The following is a 17,804-nucleotide window of genomic DNA, read 5'->3' as shown; positions in this document are numbered from 1 at the left end:
GAATGTGTCGGCTGAGTAATCTATATGTAATGGCTGATTTATTAATTTGTTTGGTGTCAACAGATGGGTTATTGGAAGGCATATCGAACGCTGCTGAATGCAAGGCACATCGATCAGGGGACTCATGAGGATAGTTTTAGCGAGTTGCCCTCTTACATATACAAGTTAAGAAGGGAAAATCCGGGTACAGTCACGCGTCTTCAAATAGATGATGAAGACAGATTCAAATATTTTTTTATTGCTTTTGGTGCGATTATTGCTGGGTTTGCTTTCATGCGCAAAGTTGTTGTCGTCGACGGAACGTTTCTCCATGGTAGTTACAAAGGGACGCTTCTAACAGTCTTAGCTCAGGATGGTAACTTTCAAATTTTCCCATTAGCTTTGCTGTTGTTGACACTGAAAATGATGAGTCTTGGCGTTGGTTTTTACACAACTCAAAGTTGTCATTCCTGACGAAAAGGATCTTGCGATAATCTCCGACAGACATAAGTCAATAGGGAAAGCGATTGGTCAAGTGTATCCGTTGGCTTCGCGTGGAATTTGCACTTACCATTTGTATAAGAACACCTTGGTGAATTTCAAAGGAAAACATTTGTTCCCTCCGGTGAAAAAAGCGGCAAGTTGTTTTAGGCTGTCTGATTTTAATGAGACTTTCAATGAGATTGAAGCACATCATCCTGAACTACATGGATACCTCCAACGAGCTGGTGTCCGAATATGGGCGTGTGTTCATTTCCCGGGTGAAAGGTACAATTTAATGACAACAAATATTGCAGAATCAATGAACCATGCACTGTCAAATGCTAGAAGTCTTCCCATAGTTCGACTGCTAGAATCAATACGGAATATGATGACCAGATGGTTTTCTGAATGGAGAGAGGATGCGAAATCGCAGCTAACAATGATCACTCGAGATGTTGAGAAACTGTTACAGGTAAGTTTACATAACTCAGCCATAACAGCTTTCATATATCAGCCGTAACTGTTTCCATATATCAGTCATTACCATTATAGTTTCCATAAATCAGCCATAATTGTTTTCATAACTCAGTCTAAAACGTTTTTTTTTAATTCTACTCCCTACTAGGAACGTGACACCACAGCAAGACTTATGGAGGTACTAACGATTGATGTTGTACGTGTGCAAGTGAGCTATGGATCATCTTTGCATGTTGTAAATTTGGAACTAAAAAAATGCTGATGCCGTCGTTTCGACCACGAGAAAATACCATGCATCCATGCAATCGCAGCTGCAGAGCATATAGATGTGTCTCGTATATCCATGTGCGATCAGAAATTTAGGAGTGTCGATTTGGTTAACGGATGGGCTGGTTCAATCATGCCTCCAGATGAATCATTCCCTGCTCCTGAAGATGTGGATAATCAGAAGTGCTTGCCTCCGATTGTTGTGAACCAGCCAGGAAGGCCCAAGAAGCGTAGGATTAAATCATCTTTGGAAGTTGCCATTGAAAATAAATGCCCTAGGAAGCAACCAACATGTTCGCGATGTAAGCAAGTTGGGCACAATGTGAAAACTTGTCGGATGTAGTTAGGGAGATTTGTTTTATTGTGTAATAATTCAGCCGTCAAGTCGTATAAACCAGTCGTTTGCTCTCAGATTGTTCCTTTTGATAACTCAGCCGTCAAGTCATATATATCAGCTATCTACTTTCAGATTGTTTCGTGTGATAACTCAGCCATTACTTACGATAACTCAGCCATCAACGAGACCTTTCGTTTTCCCGTAAAACTATGACTCATCTGTTAAGAAAAATTTTGGCGTGAAACCGTAAGTTAACCTAATAATAGACTCGACCTTTCTTTTGATAACTCAGCCATAATAGATAATTCATTTTGATAATTCAGCCGTCACATGAATCGATGTGACCTTTCGTTTTCCCGTAAAACTATAACTCAGCCGTAACATTATTATAATTCAGCCTCAAAGTGAGAGTAGATACTAAAATGTGGAAGCATAAAAGGTGGATACATAAAACATATTAAAGTAAAACTGGAAATCACTGCTGGAAACCCTAAAGGATCTCAGACACTTTGAGGGACAACCACAAAAGGTTACAGTTTTTGCACATGATTACAGAGTCTCCATAGCGGAGAGAATGGAAACCATAATCCAAACAACACATCCAAGCACAAGTGGGTGAAGGGAGTAACAGGCTGTCAGGATAGCGATGGGAGGTTGCGTATGAGTTTTTCCGAGCCGTCTTATAACGAGATAACTCATACAGGAAATCATTACCGGTTTCCATGGCATCCGAAGACATCAAAGGATAATGATGTGCATCAAACAACTGGAGGTAATGGACGGCCATAACCTCATTCCCTTGACAAATATTTAGTACCCCACATGCTAAGGTGGCATCAGCATCGGCCGATACAATACGACTGAGAATATCAATCCCACGCTGGATATCTCTATCCTCAACCACAACCCTTAGCCCTTCGTAGTAGATGGCAATGGGGTTGCCGGCGTCAAAGCATTTGACGAAGAAAGGCTTGTACCACCCTTCAATTTGGAGGCCACCATCAGGGGCATTGGATGTGTTGATTTGTGATGGATCAGTACAAAGGCAATAGATAGCGGCTGTCTTTAGAACTTCTTTACTGTATACTGCTTTTTTCCCCCTACGACCAGTCCTTAAAATAGAACCAAGTGACCACCATTGATCTTTTGCAGCAAGGGAAACGATTTTTATGAAAACATCGTCGGTGAGATCCGCCATCTTGGGTGCTCGAGCGGACGTAGTGTTGTAAAAAAAAAATTATTCTAGTTTGTAGTTGAGAGGTAATAGAATAAAGAAACGGGAATATTATAACTCAGTCACTTGGTTCTATCTGTAGTTGAGAGGTAATAAATAGACTAACAATTTTATTTTTTTAAGCAATATTTTGGCGGGAAACCAAAAATTAATCCTGTAATAAACGCATCGACGAGACCTTGGCTGAGTTTATAACTCAGCCTTCACATGAATAAACGAGACCTTTTGTTTTCCCGTAAATTTTATAACTCAGTCGTCACTTACTATAACTCAGTTGTCACTTACTATAACTCAGCCGTCACATGAATCGACGTGACCTTTCGTTTTCCCGTAAAACTATAACTCAGCCGTGAAGCAATATTTTGGCGGGAAACCATAAGTTAACCTAATAATAGACGCGACCTTTCTTTTAATAACTATAACTCAGCCGTCACATGAATCGTCGTGACCTTTCGTTTTCTCGTAAAACTATAACTCAGCCGTCAAGCAATATTTTGGCGGGAAACCAAGTTAACCTAATAATAGACGCGACCTTTCTCTTTATATTCATATAATTCATTGTATCGTTTCGGTTTCTTCTTCTTCGCTCATTGCACCTATAAATATTGGATCTTCGTCTAACAGTTCACCTTCAAATCTCATCTATCTTTACATTGCATTTCCTTCGATCGTTACACATGTAAGTCTCCTCTCCATGCCCTCTCAATCTATTGCATATTTTCCGATCATTGCATATATCAGTTGGTGACAGTTGTTTTTATATTGATAGCTGAGCTATGGACGGAGAGGGTTCGAGCAGAAGTGAAAAACGCAAGGCAGAGTGGGGAGACAAAGACAATCAGCCATGCATGGCCGGCTCAAGTTCCAGTAAACGTCAAAGAAATGAAGATTTCGAGTGGGAAGAGGAAGCACTATTGGCCGTGTCCGAAGCTTTTACTCAGACGAGAGCCGCAGCCGAGGCGGAGACAAAAGATCGCTATGCAGCAATTCTGCATATGATGGATAATCATATGCAGAAAAAGGAAGAGAAGACCGCCCTCGAGCATCAAGTGGAACTAATCGACACTCACATATCCCAACTGAATCAAATCTTGGGTGGAGAACTTGTCGACTTAGAGGCAGAGCACCAGAGGTTAGAGGTTATGAGAGAGATTGCCGAGGCCGATGTCGAACAGTGCGTGGTTCCTCTTCCTCCTCATTGGGATAAACTAAAAGTTTGTGGCTCCTCCTCATCCATCAGATTCTTACTGATCCCATCCAAACCACTGTCATCAACAGATTTCTTTTCCTGTATAAGATAGCGAAGACAATTAACGATAATGATAACTCAACCTAAACATTCTGAAAAATCAGCCATAAAATTATCATAAATCAGACATTACCGGAGGACTGTTGTCAGAGTAGTTTTGTTGCATTTTTCCGGGAACTGCTGGTGGACCTTTTGGTGTCAACAGTTTATCCTGAATGTCTTCTGGTAATAGGTTCGTTATTTTGAAATTTTTATATGCAGATGCCGTGTCTATCGCAGGTCCCGTGTTTTGGCCAGTTTGTCCAACACCCATGGAAAGCACGTGATCTTTCATCTGTTTGAAATCACGATCAAAAGATCCAAACCTGGTTTCCATCCTTTCATTCATCTTCTTTTCCAACCTGGTTTCCAAACTATCTCCAATCTTCTTCTCCAGATCAGAAGGCATATTGGCAATGTTTGTATCAAGGGTGTCAAACCTTGAGTTTAACCTAGACACCAAGTTAAAAAGATTTCTAACCGACACATCTTCCCCCGCATCTTCCTCCTCACTAGCCAACTGAAACAAATACACAAACTGTCGTAAACAAGCTAACGAAAGGTTACATAAAATATAAACTCACTATACACCATATAACTTACCTTTTTTCCTTTCTTCTTCCTCTCCTATGCAGCTCCTGCTCCTTCACCAGATTCACCACCATGAATGGTGGAAGTTTCATCCTTCTGTACTTTCTGCTTCTTTGCGGGATGAGATTCAGGCTCAACAACTGCTTTAGCTTTCTTTTTCTTCATCATCTTATCACTCCCCCCCTTAGCATCCCAAAAACCTTTAACAAATGTATCCATATGTATGTCTTCGATCAGGCGATCAACAGCTGGGTCGTCTTCTTGATCTGGCCACGTATGAAATAGATCGCAACCATTATCCAGACACGCATCTGTAACATAAGAGATTATGAAACCCATCAGTAAGTTTTAACTCAGCCATCACTAAACCATAAGAGAAACATAAATCAGCCAGCATAGAACATAAATCAGCCATAATAGAACCATAACTCAGTCATCACTAAACCATGACTAAGCAATCACTAAACCAAAACTCAGCAATCACTAAACCATAACTCAGCAATCACTAAACTAAATGATAACTCAACCACTGATAAACCATATCTTAGCCATCATTTAAAACAATAACTCAGCCAGTAACTATCAGTCTATCATAACACAATCAAAACCTTACCTCACTAAGCGCTCTGATCTCTTCAGCAATAACCGTTTCCATCGTTGAATGTGTATGGTTTCCATGCCATCGAAGCAACGGTATGGCATCATCTTCAGCTGATGCATTTCCAAACCGATCTCCAAAGCATTTGATGAACTCATACGCCCAAGCCTGTAACACGGGTGTAAACCCACTAAGGGTGTACGATTTCCCCGTAGGCATCAACAACTTTATGCTATAAACAAGGGCTTCAAATGCTGACCGACCCCACAGATAAGTTTTCATTTCTTCATCATCAAAAACTCTTTTGGCACTTTCATATGGAATTCTACAGTTATGATGCAAACCATAAAGTCTAATGTGTTGAAGAAGCAACAACCCCAACCATTTACGGTGATCAGGGTTTATCCATGACCGACACACTTTCAGTCCTTCCCTGAGTTCATTTAATGATGGACCTTCCCCACCAGGCACTTTCAAAAGTCTGAAGAACTTTTTGTGTTCCTCTTCAAGTTCAAACCGTTCAGTAGGCATTTGGTCTATGTTTAACCCCGTCACATGAGCAAATTCATTCAACCCAAACCTGATAGGTTGACCGCCGACGACAAACCAAAGCTCCTTCTTATGTACCCTTAACTGGTTACATAGTAGGAAATGTACTAGCTTACCAGACCAGACGAATTGGCTATCAACTAGCTTAGAGATTATTCCAATAGGTAGATCCTTCGTTTTTTTCCCACACATCCTGTCCTATTGCTTCCCTAATCGCAGGGAATTCTCCCATCCTGAAATTGGTATTAATTTCTCTTAACTCTAGATTAGAGTTTCCTTCAGCGTATAGTCTTGGGAGGTAATCCCTTGCTTGTTCTTCAGAAATAATCACCACCGACATCTGATAAATAATATAATTCATCAGTAAAGCATAAAATAAATCAGCCATAACATAAAACAAACTAATACACAAAGTATAACATAATTCAGCCACAAATACATAACTCATATCCAAAGCACAAAAAAACTCAGTCACCAATACAAAACTCAGCCGTAACTCAGCCGCAAAATAAAACAAATCAGCCATCGAATCGAATAGATCTAACAAATCAGCCATCATTAACGATGGCGAGAATCAGCCGTAAATCATCGATAAAAACCCACATTCAGCCGGAAAACTCGAAACTAAACACTCGACACATACCAGAACGTTTAAACGAAGACGAACACGACAACGAAGATAGAGAGAGTGCGACGACGAAGAGAGAGAGTGCGACGACGAAGAGAAAAAAGGAAGCGAGCAAAGACGGCGTGATATGACGGCGAGAGATTGACGGCAAGAGAGTGGACAGAGAGCGAGTATCGCCGGCGACAAGAGACGACGAGAGAGAGTTTTTTTTTTTAATTTCGCGGTTTGTGAACAGTGAAAACTATTCACTTTCCCTCTTTTTGATATAAACAAGAAAAAGCAACTGTCGATCTAAAAAAAACTGTTTAGTGATGTGTTAAATCATATCGAATGTGTATTTTAATTTGCTGATGTGTATTTTTTTTTTATTTTTTTTTCTCAAAATCAAAAAACTAAACTTAATGGATTAATTGTAATTACATCCAGAGCACTAAACATTTGAGTAATTTTTTGGGTTTAATAACATATATAATAAACCAACTTTTGGATAACATTTAAACCGATGATATCCGATTATCTGGTGGTATTAAATAAATCTAGAGACCAATTTTGATAACGAGTACAACTGTATATAATAGATGCAGAGTATATATATAATGCTAAAAGGAAAAAGAATCGAAAGTTGAGATATGTGATTTGACACATGTGTGTGTGTGTTTCGGAATACGAGTCGCAGGAAAGTAAAGTCAAATGTTGGTTAAATGCAATTCCATTCACACCTCTGCAACGCACACAACATGAGAGAGATAGAGAGATCCTAATCACACACCAATACCATCCATCATTATTCATAATCATCTTCTCTAAATAAGTAGTTGTAACAGCAATTTTAGTCAGCATCGCCGCCGGCGCAAAAGGCCCAATTTTAAAGTCACCTGTTCAATGTAGAAGACGTGGGAATGAAATGTAGAAAGACTCTCTCAGTCGTTTGCCTTCCTCTTCCTCTACTGCTTACTACTCCTTCCCACTTACGCCAAATCATCCCTGCATATCAATGATACTATTAAACAATTTATTAACTTAACAAAGATCATTTTTAAGTTTTCTGAAACTTCAAAAAAAAAAGTTAATTAATAATTGTACATTATACCTCGATATCACTGCTGACCCATCCATGCCTACAAAACAATGCGTCTTCAACATTAGTTTACACTTCTGCAGTTGTCTTTCAAATCAGCCAGGCGTGTCGCCGCTGATTAACACACCTCTTTAATGTCCCTAGTCTTGTCACTTGATATGCCTCTGCTCTTTCTCTTCCAGCAGCTCACCTAGATAGCATTGTTCTTACTTGCTCTAAAACAACCAACCAAGCATGTTCAGTAACCAAACTACGTGCAATACATTAAGCGCGTTTCACAGGAGTATCTGCAAATACCATGGGATGCAATTATAAGCAACTCTAGTATTGCGGAAGCCTATCTTCATGATTTCAATTTGAATTCTTCCCGGGAATTGCAAACATCATCATTATTATCAGCAGCTTGTAACGTACAGAGTTATCACAACTCCACCTTCATTTTGCACAGGAAAATTAGGTCAATGGTGTAAAAAGGGAGCTTCTAAAGGCAAAATCAGAGTTGCAATCTACCTATCCAACTCTGCATACTAAATATGCGACAAGATAGTTCTGTGAAGCAACACGTACAGGATAGACATCTCGATCTCTATGATGAAATGATACTTGGGATGATTTTCGGAAGCAAGTTGTGTAGCTGTTTCCCACACGAATCATTAGAACTAGTTATGCATGTGAGCTCATTTTCGAGAACAGAGTAAGCTTCAGAAAATGCCTACAAGAACAAATCATCTTTACCATTGTAAACCTTCTTCATCGTCGTATGTTTTAGATAAAAGCATTGATAGTTGCATATAAGATCCAACTTACCTTTATACATTGGTGTATACGGAAGCAATTTCTCCCTACATTATTTGTTGGGAAAAGAGGATCGTCAATGTGTATCGGATCAATACTACAAGCAGAGAACCAAAAACATAACGTATAAAGTTAGTAGTATTTCACTTGTAACACTTGTTGTTTGACAGAGCTGCCATCTTTACCTATAACCCCTCTCCCGATTCCTATAGATACCACTTCCTTGCACTGAAACACGCATCTGGCGAGGATCAAACACATTACTGCAGAACAAGCAAGCCTACATTACCGATTATCGTCACTGTAATTAACAAAATTATAAAGAGATGTAGTAACCATATTGACTGACCCAAAAAAGTAAAGAAAATCCATTAGAAGCCCCCCAAAGTTCTGCAAAATACTTCTTTTCAATCAGTAAGAATTGAAAGAATATAACAAGGAAACCCAAACAAGATAGCTGTTGTGTCACAGATAGGTAAACAATAAAACTATGTACTTGGTTGATAGAGCGCCCCAGATGATGCTCATGTTGAAGAAAACGTGTAATCAGTAAGACCTGCAATAATTAGAGTCTTAAAAATTACAAACAAATTTTGGAACATGTTCCAGTGGAAAGATTAATAAAAATGTGACTGGATTTTTCTGTCCAAGAACGTCTAGACAAGCATCAATTACCAGGCCCCTCATTAAGTATACAGAGACGGACCACCTAAAAACTTAAAGAAAAGAGCATATTACTTAAGTAAAAGAATACGCCTCACCAGGCAATAAGAGCTTAATCCACCAGAGTATGATTGATCCAGGGTACGATCAGCCAAAAACTGCTTTAACACCAGAGCAAGTGGTGTGGCAGCTGGAAATTGCTCAGTCAGATCTTTGACCTGCGGAAAAGAACATATCAGGAAACAGCCAAAAGAAGGAAAAAGAGCGTTACAGAGACACATTCACATGAAGAGAGTATAATGTAATAAAAAAAAAAATCTATATCTGGCTAATGAGAAACAGAATTAAAATAAGTACCAGCTGAGTGGTTTGCAGACCCGTATGGGATGGAGTTTTAAAACTGATGTCAAGACGGACAGATTTTGCATTTGCCAAGATTCCAGTGTTTGTTGGCAAAGAGTTTGCTGCTGCAGAGTCTTCAAATCCAACCATTTCAGTGTTACCACTGCTGTCCTGGTCAGCAGCGATAAAGTCTGGGCCATCTTTTGGTGACTGTATACTGCATACCAGATCACAAGGGACTTCCACAACAAGCATGATAATTGGTATCTGCAGAAAGCATATTAATAAAACATAAATAGATTATATTAACGAAAATCAGAAACAAGCAATTGTGGATCATTAATAAATGAGGCATTACAGCTGTGTTTTCAACTGTCTTCAGGGAGTCAGTTTTTACCCACTCTTGATTGGCGAGATACCTGGCTGCATGCTGAATAGCAAAACATGGTAGCAAAGTGGATTCAATTAAAATATCCAACCAGTTAACTGTCAGATATAGGACTCTTATTTACAAACACAGTTTCTAGGAAAGAAAAAACATGTAGAGTAGAGTGCAGGCTCAAGCATAATTTACAAATCTAGTATACTACAACGCTTCCACAATACTAAAGCAATTCTCGTTCCTTAAATGCAGCACCACCTGAGCAACCAGCATATTAAGAAAGATAGGACCATATACGAAAATAATTAGACTAGCGCCTAACACAAAAATATATTAGACGTATCTCATCATTTAAAAAAAAAAGGAAATGTAAAAGTTGAGAATATAATCTTGATTGTATACTGCCACGCCTCTTAAGAGTAGAGAAACATAAATTTGAAGAACACGATATACCAAGCAAAAAAAAAATCCAACAGTTACAACATGACTTCGGCACTAATCATACCTGAAGGCAAGTCTCCTTTATACCATTGCGACCCTCCAAAATTCCTGCCTCTTTGATAGGTTCCTAAGGCGGGTATTATGTATCAGATCTTCCAGTTCAAAAAGTAATGCACACATAGGAATTATTTTGGGATTGCTCACCAAATTTCTCACTGGAGGAAGACAAACCACAAGGTCCACATCACTAGAAGGGAGGGACAAACCAGTTGCAGATGAACCAAATATGTTCGTCCTAGACCTGGGCCACAGAACTTGGAGAGATCGTGTAACCCGCTTGATTGCCCAATTGATATAAGGTTTGCGGGCCATATTCTCTGCAGCAACCTTACGAGCAGTATATAATTGAAATGATTAGAAAAAACACCATCCCAAGAAAATTTAATATACACTTCAAAGACGCTCATAAAGATCCTGCAAACTAAAGGCCGTTAGTAAAGCATATGGAAAAATAAATGAAGTATTGTGATTACCTGCTTGCAGAAAAAATCTATCTCATCATTAAGAAGACCGTGGATCAATGATAAAGATTCCCCTTGTGTTGGACAGTTCAATAACTCGGGTGGTTGCAGAGGGAAGGCCACGTCAGGCTGTAAAATAGCATTATAAACAAACGCAACTTAGACAGAGTTTAGCTTACATAGACGTCAAAGATGTTGCTTACATGCTCTTGGTCTCGGCCTAGTTGCGACATTGCAATTAAGTGATCTTGCAGGAGGGCCCCAGGTAGAGGTTGAATGATCGGCCTGACTGCAAGGCTTTTGTTTCTCCAGGGCAGAACAACCTCTGCTCCACAAGGTTCTTCCCAGTTTACACCGTCATGAAACCAGCCTCTCATACCCCAGTGTCTTGGGCTTGAACTTCCAGACCTCACAGTTGGAAAACCTCGCCGTGCTCTGGAATTGCTCACAGGAGAAGGTGGTGGTGGTCGAGGAGCACGTGGAACACATAGTACCACAGGTGATGGTGGCCGCTTTATACGAGGATGCTCGCGTCTTGTAGGTGGAACATTTGGGCTTTTAGTATCATAGCTACGTTTGTATTCAGATTTTGACATATTTGGGATGATTATAGGGCGCAAAATCGGATACGGAAGTGAGTCTCCTGAATTTCCTTCAACATCCGCTGATAAACTACCCAAAGTTCCGGAAACTTCCTCTTCACCTGCAGCCTCACTTGTTGTTGGCGGAGCTTGCAGTATTTTGGTAGATAGTTCATTACCTGGCACAACATAACCGAGAGGCTGATTTGCCGGGCCCAAAGGGTGAAAAGGGGAACAGAACGAAGCTGCAGTAGGAGAATCTAGTCCATTCGCACTGTAAGAAGACGAAAATGCAACCATGTCATCGACAGACCTCTTCATTTCAGCTTCATGCCAAGCCCAAGAGCTATCATCAGAACTAAGAGACGGAGGGCGAGAAAAGCCAGTCCCCAGATGATCGGAAGGATTCCAATACATCACTCCACCACCGAAATATTGATTATAATCTACTCCAGAAACAGTATGCATCTCAAAATCTTCCTCTAACATCCACTTATTCTCGCATTCATTCCCTAGCTCGGGCTTATTTTTCTGTTCAGGAATGTCCACCAGAATTCCAGAATCATAATTGCAAGCGAATGCTGTTGTCAAGCCACACTTGCTATGAACCATGGGAGGCCAATCTAGACTCATGGGCATGGGTCGAGAAAGAACTTGTTTGTGAGAACCTTCGATGGAAGGATTTCTAGCATGGTGCACAGTGGACACAAAAGGTTGGCGTACGTATGCATGCAAACTGTGACCAACATCAAGATGCAGTCTATCAGTGGCAGTTGGAAGGTGAGAATTAACATGTGAAAAGTACATGGGAGCTACAGCATGCCACTCATAAGAAACAAATTCTGAACTGCTGGCGGCAATACCGTAACCAGCTTCTCTTCTCTGATGGTGAATCTGATGGGATTCCCCTTCCTCCAAAGTTCCGGATCGTCCAATAGGCATTGTCAATTTTTCATTACGTACACCTGAACAGCGAGATTTTTGAGAGTTCATGTTCTTACAGCGTGGATCACCGGCAGGATCGGCAGAAGTCGAATCGGATGAAATCACATGCGTTTCAGCTTTGTCGTGCAATCCTTCCTCTCCAGAATACTCACATTTAACTGCACTGTTAACAGATGTAGAAGTACCTGAGCTATTCCTTTCACAGCTAGATGAACCATGCTCTCGAATAATCTGAGCATCGGTATTTTCCTTAGGAAGCGGATTGACAGAAGAACCACTTGAATCACATTCAGGAGCTTTTTCGATAGCTGAACTATTCACTATGGACTTGTTCACTTCCCCGGTGTTTTCCAAACTTGTACACTTATTATTCTTGTTCTTTTCTTTCCTTTTCTTTTTAGTTCGTCCTTTCCTAGCAACCAACCCTGGGACAACTTCCTGATAAATATTATCAGTTTCCAAACAATCTGAGTTCTATTCAGCCAAAATATGAGGAAAGAAAATAATTCACCATAGTCTCTGCAGCGGTCTCAGAACTATTGATCATCGTTGATGGTGTAGGAACCTTCTTGCATTCTAACGCTTCTCTATTTTTGTTAAGTTCCAGTTTAGCTTGATCTTTCTGGAGATAACTTCAAAGATCAATCCAAGTTGCCACACAAATATTAATAAAACTAAATAATCTGTGTACGGAATATAAACAATGTACCTTTCCGCTTTTCGTGGAAAAATTCACGTGTTTTTCAGATTTAGCCTCCGGGGTTGGCTTTTTCATGTTCCTGGTCTTTCCTTTGTGTTTACGGCTGGTCGAACCCAACCTCTGATTGGATGATGAGCTTGGAGAACACTTCTGGGTGTTGTCTTCAAGAAGTTCAACTTTAACGGAATCAATAGAGATTACCATAAGAAAACCCCGTAGTTTTCTTAAGATGCAATCAACTAAGGTTGTGATAGAACTCAATGAGCTGAAAAATAGAGTTTGTACTGGATATAAGCCATTTTGGCATAAGATGAGCAGAGAAGCAAATTCTTGAAGAAGGTATAAGGCACTTAAATTACTGGCCACGGTAATAGGTTTCCTTGACACCGAGTTTGATTCCAAAACCATGTCACAGAATGAAACTGCTAAAGTTTCTGTACGCCCAACCCTTGCAGTTGCAGAGCCCCCACCAAAATTGAAGAGCCACATTTCTCCCTCCGGTGCTTGATTTGCTTCTTTAAGAATCTCATATATCTGAGTTCGAGTAACAAGAAAAAAAGTTAAGATAAAATTAGAAGGCATGTATCGGAACATAGTGGCCGGGCACAGAGCGGAGAGCGGATGACAGAGACTTCCAGAATGCAAGTTCACACTAAAACAAAAGCAACCTTAACCAAGAAGGAAGTATAGACAAACTAGATACTGGAAGACAAGAAGTAAGCGTCCACAATTCCTAATCCATAGTCCAAGATATAGCTAGAATTGTTATAGTACTGAATCATGTAGCATTGATATAGCTAGCATATAGCCAGAGTATATCCTTTGGTAGAGTTATAGATATAAGTTCCTTGTGCACATACCACAGATTTTGTCGACTTGGCGAACAAACAAGTCCAGAATTTAGTGTGCGTGGCGGCATCGAGATTCTCCCACCAATCAACAGAGGCCTTCTTCCTCCAGAACGCATTGGCAGCAGCAGCAGCAGCACTCAATTTCTCTTTCAATTTGATTCCTCGTTTCTTGCCGCCACTATGGGTGTTCAACCAAGCTAACCTCTAACCTATTTGCGAGGAAGGCTTCCATGGTATAGTACCCTTTAGCTTTGAGCCAATCCAATTCGACCCAATTGGAACCCAGATCACTCTCTTCCCCTCTCAGAAAGGCTCCATTCGACAAGACATCCATAGCCTCCACGAAACGATCCACGTCGGTGAGAAAGCCCTCGGCCATGACGACCGAATCGAGGGAACTGACGGAGCAATAGCAATCTTGAGCCCTTTCCCCTTCTCTCGAAGCAAAGAGGCGAGTGGAGTCGAAAATGAAACGCTCGGACTCGTTGGACTCAGCAACCCTGGAGATTAAGCCACGAGATTTTTTAAAGCAGAGACTGGGGAGATCGGAGGAGGAAGGGAGGTCTGGGAGGATGATGAAAGAGCCAGGGCCTTTAGTGCGGATATGACCGAGCATCTGGAGGAGGATTTGGACGAACTTGGGGTCGACGAAGGTGAGGTGAGAGAGGCGCTGGTGGACGCTGAGAGAGGAGAACCACCGGAGGATCGCCGACCTAGGATTGGGGCTAGTATTAGGCATGGAAGATGAATGGGAGTGGTAGAGAGCGATGTGAGACGTGAGGGAATCGATAATTTGATTCTGAGCCATGGATGATAATTTGGAAGGGAGATGACCATTTTCCATAGTCTCTCTCTCGCTCTGTCTCGTCGAACAACTCCCAAGGAAGAAGAAGAAGACGAAGAAAGGCTCTCAAGTTGCGGAACCAACGAACGGAACGGCTAAATTACTTAACCCAACCGGTCCGCAATTGAAACCGTGTCTCTTGCTGACTAACCATATTAAGTTTATTCAAAATGGGCATGGGCCTGGGTCCATTGTAAATCCTCGATGTTCTTTTCTGTGCATCAACAAATAGGCCCTTTTGTGTTTTTTTTTTATTTAAGGTACCAACAACAGCCAGCGACTATTTTACCATGTGTAAAAACAATACAAAACATATGTGATCTCAGCTAAAATTGCAACTAGCTACATCAGTTGGACGGCTATAGATAGAGGCATGCCATCATCTTCTTTCTTGCAGTAAATGAACCCGGTTTAATTATAAAATGTCTCCTGAGAACCGAGAAGACACGCACCGAGTTTAAATGTGTGGTCGGAGGGAATAAAAGTGCGTGCGGCTTTGCTTAAAGGAGTCAAGGAAGGAAAGAGCTTTAAAAAAGGATCTTGTTGGCCACAAGCTTCTCCCTTTACATCTTCTCCGCCGCACTCTATGGGTCAACAGTTGAACCCTCTCCACTACGCGTGTGTGTATAACCATTCTATATAGATTATGTTTCATAACGTAGATCCTGTTCCATATATGAAAAAGAATGGTTTTCATCTGAGAGCTAAGATATACTTTAATTTATCTGGTCAACTGCCTTAGGTAGATATAACAAATATTTAGTCACGTTCAAAATTGATTTTATAGGAATACACTTATAATTAAATTAGTATATAGTAGTACTTGCTTACCGGCCTTCTTATAACCTTCCTTCAAACTCTAGCTAGCTAATCAATTAAACTAACAAACTAAACGAAAACAAATCCAAGTCAAGTGATCTTAAATCCAGCTCATTCACATCTATTCACGTGCCATGCAAAATGATGCGTATATATAAACACACACACACACACACAGAGAGACAAGAAATTATTATACCATCGACGACACAAACATATATAGAATTAAAAATAATTCTCTCAGTTAATTCCCTAATTCGATCGCCATGGCGGCTAACAACAAAGTGATCCTCGCATTACTCTCCATGCTCCCTCTCATCATCTTCTCGGCAACAGCCACATCATCAAAAAACTACGACGCCAAGGCCTACGTAGATTCATGGTGCCGGACAACCTTATACCCGAACCTGTGCGTCCGGTCGATGTCTCGTTACGTACGTTCACGGGCGATGCAAAATCCACGGGACCTTGCTAGATTCGCGCTTAAAGCCAGCCTCTTCCGAGCCAAGTATACAAAGGCGTTCTTGTTAAAAGAGGTTAAGAACCTGGAGACGACGTTGAGGCCTCAATACTACGCGTTGGTACACGACTGCTTGACACAAATCAGAGACAGCGTGAACCAGCTGAGCCTAGCCATAGGGGAGCTAGACAGAGTCAGCAGGAGATCAGGAGGGAAGAGCCAAGGAGATCTAGACTGGCATATAAACAACCTGCAGACGTGGACAAGCACAGCTCTCACAGACGCCGAGACTTGCGTGAGTCAGTTTCCGGGACGTAGGATGAGCAAACTTAAGGCTACGATAAAAGGGAAAGTTAAGAATGTGGAGGAAACCACAAGTAATGCCCTTGCCTTCATCGAGCACTACGCTGCTGCTAGGTACAGAGCCAGACGCCCCTGAGCAATTGTGTGTGTGTACGTTTGGACCAGATCTTGCCTAAATCTCCTCTTTTGTTACTTCTTTTGATCTGGTCTGTTGTTTAATTTATATACATGTGTGTGTAAGTTTTTAACCAGTTGTGTAAATCTGAAAGTTCATATGTGACAGTTATAAGTGATTCAATTACCAAGGAAAGTTGTACTTATTTATTGTAAGACTCGAGCAACAAAACGCATCTAAATCAATATTATCGACATGATAACCATAAGCCCGTCTAGCTCAGTTGGTAGAGCGCAAGGCTCTTAACCTTGTGGTCGTGGGTTCGAGCCCCACGGTGGGCGATAGTTTTTTCCTATTTTTAACGTAAAAAGAGCTGAATATTTTAATGAGCTTTTGATTAATGGGTCCGTTAAGTTATCGATCTATCAATGTCTTTTTTTTTTTTGTTGAACATATAAACCCGACCCGATTACTGATATGTGGATCATTCGATTAGCTTAGTTTAGGAAGGAGGAAGTAGAAAACACCGCCATTAACGGGCTCGGTGGGTGCTCCAATCTTCATCACCATCGTTAGGTTGGTTGATCCGATTTGATTAGAGTTTTCAGAAATTCGAAAGATGGAGTCGGTCCTTGTTGTGGGGATTGCATCTGTTGTCCTGGGTGCGTTGATCGCCGTGCTCTTCTTCGGTAGGTACTTCCGGAAGCGGACATCGGAGGTGCAATCCATGGCCAAAGCGGATCCGATCCGGGATACCAAATCGATTCATCCTGATCCCAAGAAGAATCATCCCAAAACTCACGCCTCCGACAAGGGAGGTTTTTCAACTGAGAGAGATTTGCGAATCCGAGTTTAGGTGATTCGGATGAGTTGACTTAAACGCCCAGGGGCATTGTTATGAGTATTATTAAAAGCTTCTGCTTCCTTGGTGTTGCGTTTTCTAAAATGGTTTTTCGAAATGCAGACTCAGAACAAACGGCATCATCCTTTAGACTTGAACACGTTGAAAGGCCATGGTGATGCTGTTACTGGACTCTGTTTCTCTTCCGATGCAAGGAGCTTGGCCACAGGTTTCTCATCCGTTCCGTACAATCACCGTGATTATTTATAAATAGCATTCTTAGTTTAACATTTTCTTGATTTAGTTAGCCAGCCATTTTATTTTTCTGTTGTTTTACATTCTCATCACATTTGTTCCTGTTTCTGTGGATAGCTTGCGCTGATGGAGTGATCAGGGTGTTCAAGCTAGATGATGCCTCTAGCAAAAGCTTCAAGTATTCCTTCCTATATATATTTTTTCAATAGACCATGTTAAGCGGGTGTGAGTTTACACTTTCCAAGCCCACTCTCATTACCTAACTCATTTTTTTTTTTTCTTTTGGTTTCTATCTCCAGATTTCTAAGGATAAATCTTCCTGCGGGAGGGCATCCAACTGCTGTGGCATTTGCTGATGATGCCTCATCTATTGTTGTGGCTTGTCATACTATGTCTGGTTCATCTTTGTACATGTACGGTGAAGAAAAGCAAAAGGA

The 17,804-nt window shown here is 40.9% G+C and overlaps 2 protein-coding genes, 1 non-coding gene and 1 pseudogene across 3 annotated transcripts in view; 3 read left to right on the top strand and 1 right to left on the bottom strand.

Moving 5' to 3' along the window:
* Nucleotides 7,125–14,682, bottom strand: LOC104737771 (annotated as a pseudogene).
* LOC104737770 (21 kDa protein-like) lies at nucleotides 15,593–16,457 on the top strand. The gene has a single exon (XM_010458023.1). It carries the CDS (start codon nucleotides 15,660–15,662, stop codon nucleotides 16,290–16,292), a length of 633 nt encoding a protein of 210 aa, XP_010456325.1. The 5' UTR covers nucleotides 15,593–15,659; the 3' UTR covers nucleotides 16,293–16,457.
* TRNAK-CUU lies at nucleotides 16,540–16,612 on the top strand. Its single transcript has one exon. It is a non-coding gene; the product is annotated as a tRNA-Lys (tRNA).
* Nucleotides 16,714–17,804, top strand: part of LOC104737769 (transducin beta-like protein 2) — a 3,212-nt gene continuing 2,121 nt past the window's right edge. Inside the window, exons 1-3 of the mRNA XM_010458022.2 lie at nucleotides 16,714–17,085; nucleotides 17,236–17,341; nucleotides 17,485–17,545. Coding sequence (XP_010456324.1) covers nucleotides 16,891–17,085; nucleotides 17,236–17,341; nucleotides 17,485–17,545 — 362 coding nt within the window. The 5' untranslated portion in view covers nucleotides 16,714–16,890. The remainder of the gene's footprint in view (nucleotides 17,086–17,235; nucleotides 17,342–17,484; nucleotides 17,546–17,804) is intronic.

The sequence above is a fragment of the Camelina sativa genome, chromosome 13, assembly GCF_000633955.1.
Source record: "Camelina sativa cultivar DH55 chromosome 13, Cs, whole genome shotgun sequence".
In the NCBI taxonomy this organism is placed as follows: Eukaryota; Viridiplantae; Streptophyta; class Magnoliopsida; order Brassicales; family Brassicaceae; genus Camelina; species Camelina sativa.
This window is presented reverse-complemented; position numbering and strand designations above follow the sequence as displayed.